The sequence below is a fragment of the Teleopsis dalmanni genome, chromosome 1, assembly GCF_002237135.1.
Source record: "Teleopsis dalmanni isolate 2A chromosome 1, ASM223713v2, whole genome shotgun sequence".
Lineage (NCBI taxonomy): Eukaryota > Metazoa > Arthropoda > Insecta > Diptera > Diopsidae > Teleopsis > Teleopsis dalmanni.
This window is the reverse complement of record NC_051846.1, coordinates 171,991,784-172,004,688: the sequence shown is the minus strand read 5'-3', so window position 1 is coordinate 172,004,688 and position 12,905 is coordinate 171,991,784. Positions and strand designations below refer to the sequence as shown.

The 12,905-nt window shown below is 26.7% G+C and overlaps 1 protein-coding gene across 1 annotated transcript in view; it reads right to left on the bottom strand.

The window, feature by feature from the left end:
- LOC119670147 (otoferlin-like) overlaps window positions 1-10,152 on the bottom strand; it is a 55,172-nt gene extending 45,020 nt beyond the window's left edge. Inside the window, exons 1-2 of the mRNA XM_038080291.1 lie at window positions 9,894-10,152; window positions 2,908-2,966 (exon numbers count right to left, since the gene is read on the bottom strand). Of these exons, the coding sequence (XP_037936219.1) occupies window positions 2,908-2,966; window positions 9,894-9,972 (138 nt within the window). The 5' untranslated portion in view covers window positions 9,973-10,152. The remainder of the gene's footprint in view (window positions 1-2,907; window positions 2,967-9,893) is intronic.
- Between the last annotated feature and the right edge of the window lie 2,753 nt (window positions 10,153-12,905).

Sequence of the window (12,905 nt, the reverse complement as noted above, 5' to 3'; positions counted from 1 at the left end):
GCTTGTCAACTTTATATATTAATATTATAAAAAAATTACTTTGATTTTAAAATAATCAAAGAAATAAAAGTTTTTTGTAAGAACTTAAAATATTTGCCAAAAGATTTGCTAAGATTTGGAATTGTCTTTTTCGGATGAAATAACAGGATTCAGGATTTATTATTATGACAATTTAATTATTTTATGCAAAATTATTCTGATTTGTTTCCAATTTATTACGACTTGTAAATACACTAATAAAATTGGAGTCTTATTTTTTACACATAAAAAATATTAGCGAATTGCGGATAAAGCGATGTGAAAAACTATCGTTAACTATCATTAAAGAAGTATTGAATTTCATATTAAATATAAATAGATATATAGATGGTAGTGACAGATTGTAGTTAATAACATTAGGTTGTTGCCCTACCCAACAAACTTTGGTTAAGTTACATCTATTGTGGTTCCGAAAATCATATAGGTTAATTCAGCAAAAGCTTTAAGGTCATAATTGACTTTTGAAATTTTGTGAAACGATACCCTTATTTTAAAAAAACTACTGAGACATTTCGATAGCACAAATATTGTTCTTAAATCTATGTACATGTATACTTATTCATTTTAAAACTTTATTTCTACAGTACCTTAATGTGAATCTTAAATAAATATATAAATTAATTTAAGTAAAATAGCGACTGTAACACAATGTCGTCCGTCGACTTATAGTACAAGGAATAATTAGTTTTATGGTTCTGACAAGCCCCAATACAAACTAATCATTTAGTAAGTTTTGTCCTTAACACTAACATTTAAGATATTATATAAGAACTTAACAAATCAGAAACCTGTAGTGAACAGATTGTTTCCGATAAGTATCGGACAGTCAAAGAGCAGACGATTAATGTTTTATTCTTCCTTTCCTCGCCAACAACTTTGACAGTAGCCATTGAAGAGTGTCCGTAATTCATTGGAATGCCTGTATATTTGGCATGGTTTTATTAGTTATTAAATATACTAGAGAACGGGAATCGATCTAGATAAATTAGTTCATCTGCTTTTCTATAATTGTAGATAGCTTTAGAATACGTATAATTTTGCATAAGTGTTGTTCATAGTAGCTTTTGTTTGAAAAGAGATAATAATTAGCTGCATCGATTTGGACAATAATTCCACTTAGAATTAAAATTTTAAATAGAAATGTGAATGTTTTGGTTAATTATTCGGTTGTACAGGTAACAGTAATGGTCCTATGATACGGAACCTATTTTTGATTCGTCAATAAATACTTCTACATCTCGTTTAAAGATGTGCAGTATTTTGATTAAGTCTTAGATGATATGAAAAAATACAAGTAAGAGACTTAATAAATGTTAAATATTACTAAAAATGTAAATATTACATCAAAACGAAGAGAACTTCATAGGTGATTAGAAAAATGTTACAATTTTAGTCTTTAAAAACTTCAAAATTTGTTTCAAAAGTTTTATTAACTATTGATTACATAAAAAAACAAATTAATTAATTAATTAATAATTACTTACATAAAAGTATGTAAAAAAATATCTACATAATAATTTTTATCCCGGGTTGGGTAACTGAAAATTTTATAAAGAGAATTTAAGAATGAGTATATTTACATAGTTTACCAATTGAATCAATTTGCTTAGGTTTTTAAATACTATTTATTATCAATAAGTATCGAACTATACTTTAAAAAGACTAAAAATTTCAATAACACATGTTATTTATGACGTTGGATCACATAAATGCTCATTCAAAATATGATAGGATTCAGTTCCACTCTTTGAACTTGCTGTCTAAGAATTATGTACTAATAATCGAATCAAAAAAATATTCTCAAAGAGTTTCGATCATTAAAGAGTTGTATGTTTAGCCAAAAAGTTATATATTCATGTTTATTTCTTTGTTTCTTTTTAAATAGAATATATATGAATGCAATTTTTAAACTAAGTAATTTGTTTTGGTTTGTTGCAGTTATTAGCAGGACAAAATAATTAAATACTTTGCTGAACTTTTACTCATGCTAAGATCGATGTCAATATACTAAAATTGACAATAACACTAAGGTGGATTGAAGCTTGTAGATAAAAGCCAAAATATATCCCTACAGATGTTACATCACAGGTAGCCACAGGTTTACCTTTGTAGTGGGACAAAACTGCGATTACAGGTTAGTAGATAACATATCGTCTGTATAATGATACTACTAGTTTCATTTTTAGTGACTAAGCAGCTGTGATTTAGCAGATTTAGAAAAAGGATAATTCAACGAAAGTTCTTACCTCCGGCTTATATTAGGAACCTTATAATGAGAAAAATTCTGGTACTTATTTCGAAAAGCAGAATATCTGCTGTTGGTTTAGATTCGGTTGTAGCACTTTAAACCGTTATATATTTTTATGCTAATACATAATGTATTCTTGTTTTTTTTAATTTTAACTCATTTTAAAAATTTTAATTATTACATTTGTATGCTGACTTATTTCAACTATTTCATTTCGCAAAATGTTTTAAAGATATGATTTGGTTTTCTGAAGTACAAACTCTTTATTTTTAATGCAATATCAAGATTTGCTAAAACACAAATTACAAAATGAAATTTTTTGACAGCAACAAAGTAAAAGCTATAGAAAAAGAATTTGAGTTTTCATATAAAAAAGTTATTAAATTCTTAAAATATGGACTGACCAAACTTGGCAATGAACAAGGAAACAAATTACAAGAATTTGTTTTGTGGTTTCCTTGGTTGTTAAGCTACTACAATAAGACCAGAACAAAGAATTTTTTAATTAAAAATTGGATAAGCGGAAAATTGTTATGTTAAATAGCTATGCAATCTTAGTTTAAACTGATTTTTTATATAAAATTGGCTAAAAAATATTTTAGTTATGCTGTTTTTCTCACCTGATTAACATCGATATTGTTCGTGCTACCACTCAATTCCGAGGTTATGTGAGAAACTCCTGGAAAATAAGTGAAATATGTTTTTTAAAAATTAATTAAAATATTATGTTAAGTTTTAATTTTAAAAAATTATTTATTTTTTTATTACTATTTTTAATAAATTATTAAAAATGCATGTATAAATTTTCATATATCTTATGAAAGTTTAAATAAATTTAGGTCTCAATAAATTCACAATAAATTTATAATATTTTTTTCTTATCTCGATTTCAGATTAAAAACATATTTCCAAACATTTTTTTTTTTTCATATATAAATTAAATAATCAAAATTGAAATAAGTTTCACAAAGATGTTTAACTTAAATGTGCTTATTTACTCATTCCATATTTTACATCCACATCATTTAACAAACAGAAAGAGGATTTAAATAATTACTTCAGTAACTTCTTATGTGCTTATGTACATAAAATTCACTTTAAGTTATTATTTATTTTTATTAATTATTCATTTAAGTTGCAATGTGTAATTGATTTCTGTAAACTTAAATATAGAGAACTGAAATAAAATTAATTTCATGGCAGTTTAGAGATTGTGGGAAACAAATGAAAGTAATTAAAAAATTTCTTTATTTATTTTAATTAATAATTTACAAGTTAATTTTTTCAAAACTCATTAATTCAAAAAAAAATTATTACAAATGTTTTATACTTTCATTTCAAACGTCATTCATATATTGAATCTTAAATCATCAATCATTCATATCAATCAAATTTATGCAATTGCAATAAGAGTAAGTGATGTTACTGTTATACACAGTTTGTTCCAGATCCCATGACGCTGGTTTCATAAACATTCTTAGAGCAGTGACATCTATAAGTGAATGATGCACATAGATAAAATGAGTGGTGTGTATTTTATCTACCTAATTGACATTTTGATCTGAGTTGACATTTTGCGTAATGTCACTTTTTGCACGTTAGTCGTAAGAACAACATAGAACAGATAGCGAATATAATATTTGGAAATGTTGAAACTATATATAGAAACAGATGTATGTTCTGTCCATATTTTTTCCGTTAATTTGGTCAATTATATGACTGTCAAGAGGTTCTCTAAGATGACCGAGCAATGGTGTCAAAATATCATTCACAATGAACAAGACATTGAGAAAAGCAAAGCGTATTGAATTTTGACTGAAGATTTGAATAAATTGAACTTCTGTGACCCAATGCAGATTAGAGAGATATTGAATATCAGTTTTTGTTATTAGTGATAAAACGGGATGCTTCTTATTTGAAATAAAAATATAACGCAAAAGTGTGGGATCAAAGTTCCAAAAAGAGTTGAAAGAAAGAAAATAAAGTTTTCATAAAGCAAAATCAAGAAAGCAAAATGGTTTTTTGATTTAAAGTGGATTGTTCAAAGTGAATTCGTCTCAGATGGTCAAACAGTGAAACAATAATATTATTTTCTACAGAAATTTTCTGAATAGAATTTAACAAGTTCGACCGGAGTATTTAGGTACAGACAATTGGTTTTTATTGGACAAAAATGCTATTTATCATAGTAGATGAATTCTGGATCAAAACAAACATCAATCTTATTGCTACAATATTAACCTGCTATGGCTTTGAGTTATTTCTGGTAATTATCCATGTTATGATTAAAAGATAATCACCTAGATATCATTGCGGTCATGCAAAAAGCTTCGATGGAGTAACTAAAATTGACTCTATGTATTTTTGATTAAGTCTCTAAATACACACTCAGAGGACAATTCTGTGTTTAAGTCTGAAAATGTGGACTAGTTTAAAGTTTATCATAAACATTATTCCTATGTGTTTTATATTGGTATCTTTGTAGTCTTTTTATGTTTGATGTACTTACAGTGGTCCAAAGTTGTATGAATTATATCCAGATCGGTGTTGGTATAATTTTGTACATCAAAATATTGATTACTAAACATAGTTTTGAATTTTACTTGTGTAAAATGCGGTTTTAGGATAAGTTGCAATAGCTCGGGTTTTATATGAGTGTTACACATTTGTCTGCTGTAAGGTATGTGATGGATTTATAGGAATTGAAGAATTGTAAAAGTCACTTGAAAGTAGTTTTTATCTAAGAGTAAATGGATTTGTATGATTTTTAGAGAGTACATTCAGAATTAGTTCAAAATGAATTTTGTTTCAATATCTTAGATAATTTCACCATTACGTTAATTAGACGTTTTGATTTTTTTGCTTTCGCTATTAATATGTAGTTCTACTGCACATTTCTATTGTATTTTAATTTTAATTTTGTATTATAAATACTATATATAATAATCGCTGCAAATATTCTAAAGAAAGTTTTTAATAGTAAGCTTATTAATATTGTTTAAATTTTGTGGTTTTTTAAATTACAGAAATTTATTTGCTGATAACATTTATGCAATCAAAGTAATATAATAATTATGAAGGCTTGTTTTCTTGTTAAAAAATTGAAGAAAATCATTAGGTACTCGTTTTGTATACTATTTGCAAATATTCTGCAATTACTGCAATTCTTCTTGCAGGAAGTTTTTGATATGTGGCAACTCTTTACTACTCGCTCACTGTTATTGATCTGAGTTATTGATTCAGATGTACTCTGCTGATACACTTTCTTAACTGTTCAGTCTTCACTTTTCAATTCAACTTTAAGGTCACTATTGAAAAATGTTTTACGATTATCAGTTGGGCGTAACTATCAGTTTTTTTTCTTTTTAACTAATTATAACGGTTCGATGAGAGGTGGTTGGTGATGGGGATTTTCTATTTATATGTTCGATTTTCAATAACAGAGTCATTTTCAGAATCATATTTAAGGAATATGTCTAATTAGATTTTGAAGATAATCTTTACCTTGTATTTAGGCAACAATACTATATAAAATTTCAAACATATATATTGCAATACATTGATGAATAAATAGTAACCTCCCAAAGCTAATGTTATATAATATGTAACTTTTTTTTGAACTTAATGTACAAATACTCCTTATATTGCATATATTATATATTTTTTAGTTCACAGACAATTTTTCTTTTAAGTTTAGTAAATGATTTGGAGAATGAATTTACGAAAAAGACTACGAAACACTTAATAAAAATATAGAAAAAGCTATAAATTAACAAAATTAAAATTCAATGAATGAAATTATATATTAAATTTTTTTAGGTAATCAAACTAATCTTCTTACATTCGCACGTAATCAGCCAAATTTTCAAAACTTAATTTCCCTAGAAAATTATAAATCTTATAAAGAAAATGTAAAAAATTAAAAAAAAAATAAAATAAAAGCGTTTATAATTTCAAATTGTGTTAGAGCACGGAAATTCCATTTCTACATACATACTTAATAGGAAATTGCTCACGATGTCTTTAATCCCTATTTCCAATCAAAATGTTTGAAATACATTAAATTTATAAGATAATCGAAATGCATAAGGAGTTCCTAAAGTTAATTGATTGTTTAGGGTATTTGAAAAGATACGAGAAAATCACAATAAAAAGGTAAGATTCCAGTTGAATAGAATTCTTAATCTTAGTTTTTTAATAACATTTTTTTAATAAAATGTTGAATAAATAAACTAAATAAATTATTTTGAATAAGTCTTTTGTGATTTAAATTCTCAACTGAGTAGAATTTAATTGAATTTATAAATGTGTTGATATTCTCATTGTTGAAATATTGCACTTGGCATAAAACCAACTACACAAAGTTTTATTATATCACTGAGATACATTACACAATACACAACTTTAAATCCTTTCAGACTTTTTGTTTGAAAATGTCGGAATGCGTTGAAACGAAATGCGTTGAAATGCAAGATTTGCTGCCTGCATATGTCACGGATTGGTTGTTTTTGCTGCAGGAAAACTAATTCAAGCTGAATTCAACGTTTTTTGAATAACTTGAGCTACATTTGAAAGCAATTTGTTTGCAATCAGTTTGCTTTGAAGCTAAATCCCCCATTTTATTATGGAAATTCTTTGATTTTTGCACGAGAAACTAAAAGTTTTGAAAAGCAATTGAGAAATCTGATTTCTTTGAATGAAGATAAAAATTTACTTTTAAGTTATAGATAGATAGTTTTGGACAAGAATAATAAGGAATTCGTTTTAAATTTTATGTAAAAATATTGTATATCTTAAGAAAATTGACTCAGTTCTCAGTTGACTAGATATTTTTAGATGACATAATGACATTTTAAAACTTTATTTTGTTTTTGTTGTTGTGGTTTCTTGAGTTATTGCTATTGCGCACTTTTACTCTTTTGTGGCTAGAGGGCTTATCCCTGCCCCACAAAAATTCATATAGTTTATTTATCTTTTAAGTGATGACGGACCGTATTTTACTAAAAATTGAAATAAGTCAAGCAATCATTAGTTTTAAGCCCTAGAAAATTCTGTCATTATTTCATTTTCAATACTTATCTCAAAATTGCCATCCTGGTATATTCATTAGTAAACAGAATTTACTATTAAGCATTTCGACAGTATTGAGATATAATAATCATATTAAAGGTCTGATGGTTTCGTAGTAGGCAACATACGACTTGAAATGAAAGCAGTTTAAATAACTTCTCATTTTGACTTCTTATTTTATTTTAGAGTATAAATGGAATACTGTAGTCTTGCGCTGATGCTTTAATGGTAGCGTATTCTGACAAGTGGACTGGACAAAAGTTGCCATGATAAACAGTAGGTGTAATTTATCTAATAATTTTTAATGTTTACTAAACTATTAAGTTATTTCTAAATACTACTTAAGAGATGATATTTGGGAATACTTGAAATAGCTATATGGTCGGCTAAAAAAATCAGTTAATTAAATATAAAATGATCTTACTTTTTATTATTTTTTACTATTAACGAAAACAAATTTTCTCTATTTAGAAATTATGTAGTTTCTTCGTCACAATTAAGTTTAAAACAAAATGTAGTATTTTCTATGTGTTTATATATGAAGATGAAGTGGTTAAAGATCTAGCTAATTTCATATAAAGAACCAAATAATTTATCAATACACGCAGTTAAAGTCTTAATGCAAACAATGATTACTCTACGCATTGCCAAATTTGCGACAGGCATATAGGTAGTGGTCTTATACTTTTTTAGCAGCCAGGTCAAGGGCTACATGGTCAATTTATTCCAAATGTAGAACCTATGATTTGATACATAGAAGAAATATGTCTTAATATTAATATCTGTCTTTACACGACACTGGACCATAGGACGGTACGGGGCTAAGCTCAGCCTACCCTATAGTATCTCCTGTAATGCGTGTCTACCGGCGCACGAATAAAAGACGCCAGAACATCTATAGGTGCATCTACGCAAAAGTGAACGACTGCGAACGAACGAATTTTTGAAGGTGCTTCTTATTGTTTCTATGTTCACGTTTGTTCAGAACCAGGCTTAACCTTTTGGGGCACCCTTATTTAACAAACTCAGCGATATCTCCAGCATTAGCATTGTCCGACTTTCGCTTTTATAGACGCTTCTGGCTGGTTCGAATTCGACCATTTTTCTACATATTTTTACTAAGTATTGTGAAATCAAAATGACTTTATTCCTTAAGTGAGGAGGATTCGTTACTCCTTCTACTTCAACTGACCTAACCTAACCCGCATCCATTTGGCAACTTTGAGCGTATCATATTGAGCAATAGATGTCTCCATGTAGAAGTGTGAATTTTTATATGTATATTCTAACACATGTGTACAAATATTAACTGTGTAATCAATATCTTTTAATTCAGTTCATGTAATTGAAATATTGTGATATTTTATTAAGTGATGTATTAAATTACATATTTCTAACGAATAGTATAACAGTACAGCATATTTTGAAATAGTTTTAATAACATGTCAATATGTTCTTATTTCATTTATTTTATCAAAGAATAAACATTATCATTTTACGACTAACTTAAGGAATAAATGGTAACCATTTTACACACCCAAGTATCTCTATAGGAATTCCAAAAATAGCGCATGCAATGCGTTTCACTGGCGGGTATTTTTTTTCTTCATACGTCAAATTTAATCTTCCACACAAGCCAAACGTAGTTGCACACTCTTGTGGACAGACACATCATTAACCCGGGCCACACAGAAATGTCAAAAATTTCTTCAAGTAATGCCTTAGTCATAAGATATAAAAGTAATTGTCGCTGTTGAACTTTATGTCCAAGATGCCACAAACATACAAAATGGTTGCAAAATTCATCTAAAGAGGATGGCACATGTGTCAAGTCAACGATAAATAAATAAAAAAATGCAATAATTTTGCAAAGAAAATGCCTTAACGTTCTGTTATTTTTACATCTTGAGAAAACATTTTGTAACTTAGATGTATGATTTATATAAAGGATCGAGTTTTTTCTCCGGCACGGCAAATGTGCATACTAAGTACAAACAGCCCATTTCGTTAGTTTCGGATTTATGCGTGCTGGAATGGCAGTTATATTAAAAGGAATTTTTCCATTTTTTTTTTGCTGACACATTACAAATTAAATAACCCATAAAGTCATGTTATGGTAGCAAGAAATGTGTTTGAAAGTCATTTTGCTGGTAAAATATTTAATATTGCATGGATATTAAGTGTGAATACAGTACTTAAAACCCATGTGAAGGAAGTGAGAAGATACAGAGATAATATTTATTTTAATTTTAAAATGACTAAGAAAATGTGAACATTAATTCTGATATCTTGTCTACAATACACAAATTTAAGTCGGCCTACTTAAATATGCTTTAAACTAATATCTTAATATCTTAAGAAATATAGACCAAATTCTTTAAGCAATCTATTAAAACTTACAATGTCCTTTTTATATATGTATAACTTAAATAATAGTTAGAATAAACACTTTATATATGGTAAATGGAGCATAGCTTATAATATATACATATATATATATCATATTTATAAAAAAAAACATATACATTTGACTTACCTCGAAACTCTACCCGTCCAATGAGACTTGATTTTGCCTTGGGCAATTGAAATTGTATAATTTTCACAGTAAGCGACATCTTATTATTGTAAATTTTATTGTTGTTGGTGTTGAATGTATTCACATATGGCTGTGCCTTTTTATTGTTCCATTGAAGTAAATAAAGTTCAAAGTTTTATAATCTTATACATGTATTATTGCTTTTTTGTTGCGACTTGGTGTTTATATTGGTTCCATTGGTAATTTATGTGCACTTAAATCTAGTCTGAAAATAAAATAAATTGATTAAGAGCTATAATATATCTTTTATTAGGAAACTTATTACATGTTGTTTTATAGTGCATTTAAATAGAAATTAAAAAATCCGTATGAAGGGTTCCATTATTTATATTTGTTGAGGTATAAAGCCAAAGAAATATAACCAGAAAAATTTTTAGAAATGGTATACCTAAGTAGCTAGCTTAAACATCTTTTCATTGAGTTCCTGATGTCTTTAATTAAATTACATAAAATAAAATTGAATGAAAAAAGTTAATATAATTAGAAATGAAAAAAAAAATAAACGAATAGAAGGGCCTGCATTTTGAATATACACTGGGATTTATATAAAGTCAAAAAAAAAAGAAAATAAATGATTCATTTAAATAGCTTAAGCCACATCTTAATTTTTAATTTATAATACAACTTATTATTTAATCTCAGATATATCTTTGATTTATATGAATTTGTATAAAATAGATTGATTCATTTAAATAACTAAACTCACATTTTAGTCCATAGTCTATTAAATAGTTTTTTATTAAATCTCTGATAAATTTTTGACTTTAAAATATTGGAAAATTATGTTTGTTCGAAGTTTATTTCCTTCAAAAATTTTTAAATATTTTTTTTCTAATCCAATAAATATATAATTTTTTCTAAACCAATTCTTTACTATGAATTGAAATAGTTTTTGTGTAGAATTTTCTGTTTTTCCTGTTTTCTGTCAAACAGTTTTTTATTTTAAATGTTTAGAATAAAAGTCTTTAAATAATTAATAATTTAAATAATTTATTTTCATATACTTGAGCAGAAGAAACATATCCGAAATTCATGTATATTTTTTTAAGATATATTGTAGATGTCGATTCTATTTTTTAAGATTTATATTTTCAGATTTTATATATTTTTATAATATATTACATTAAAAAAGAATGCTGAAATACATAGGTTAAAAATTTTTTTTTTTTAAAAATTTAGTAATGAATAAAAGCTTTAAAAATTGCTTTCAAAAAGAATAATTATGTCAGGAGGCCTTCTGTTTTGAAGAGGCATACATGGTTTCTTAGTCCAAGAAACCAAACAACAATAGTAAATAAATTTGAATGATTATCTTCATATATTAAACGATTTTAATTGTGTATATATGCACTGTACATAAGTAAATAATCATCCTTAAATTCAACACGTTTGTTTTATCATAAAAAGTAAAAAAATGTAAAATTAAATCATTAGTATTATTTATACTTAAATTATTTTAAATTATTATAACAAATCTTTGTTTTGCAAAGATGTCACTACGTAGGACTGAAATATTGGTCAAGTGTTTTAGGAGAAACATCACCGTACAGCACTTAGGTTCCTATTCCTTATTTTTACTCTTATTTAGTTTATAAATAACTTACGTATGAAAACCTAAAGAAGTAGAAACTTGCGTAAATTTGAGTTAATAGTTACTAAATATCGATGCTATATATTCTAATTATATGGTATATAGTAATAATTAACAGAATAATCACATAGATAATAATTTTTATATATTTTATTTTTTAAACTGACAGACTTACCAACACCGCGTTATCAAATTTCAAAATGGTTACAGGCTCTTCGGGGAGGTACGCAGATCTGAGGTCAATTATTGCTTAGTCTGATGAAGTGATAAACAATAATCTAGCCAAAGTGTAGAGAGGGGTTTTGAAAATACCTCGAGTTAAAAAAGAGTATAAGTGCTTAAGTGCACTAGCTCAAAACAGCTTCAACATAAATAATTATTTTTTATATTATAAATATAAATTTAAGAAAACTAATATTGACATATCATATTATTATTTACACTACGTTAAATTAATCTTATAAATTTTTATTTTTTGAATTTGAATTTGTAAACGTTACAAATAAACAACAAATTTATCATTGAAAGTATTCAATAAACAATTTTAAGTCAACTTCAATAAAATAGATCAAGATTTAAAAGGTCAATTAGGATACTTTTAATTGATATTCTGTCACATAAATTTACTTCAATATCTATCTTAATGAAGCTTCGAATTTCATTTCAATTTAATTTAATATAAAGTTTTCCTTATACAATTAATTTGATATATTTTGTTGAAAACTTTAGATTAAAACTTTCAACTATAAGTAAATGGTATGATATGTATTTAAAGTATGTATAAAACAGTTGAATTATATAAATGTGTATAATATTTATTGAAACTTTTAGTGATATTTGTGCGTTAACAAACATTTTAATTCTGTGTTACGGAATCATCTTTCAAGCTCATTTCACTATTTGAATAACGACGAGTGCATAAACCTTTAATTATCGTTAAGCCGCAAAAATGTTACAAAAACCAATTGACTGAAAAAAAAAATTTTTTTTTTCATTCAGGATAAACGTGACTATGCATATAACAATTTTAATGAAGTATAAAACCCAGAACCGTAGGTGAGCAATGTAACTGAAAAAGTTTCCAGTAACAAAAACAACAAAGACAGTAGCAATTTACTTTATTGTCAATATTCGTTCAATTAAAAAAATTATTGCGCTGCATTGCATGACAGTGATGAAGTGGACACCGACAGCAAAGGACATGTCCACATTTGTGATTGTGGTAGTTTTAAAAAGAATTTAATTGTAACTCAGGTGCAGCAGAAAAACAGGTGGTAACCATTCAAGCTACTGACAGGTAGAAATTGAGAAATTCAAGCTTCCGTACTATGAAAGAGTATATACATTCTACTCACACTAGT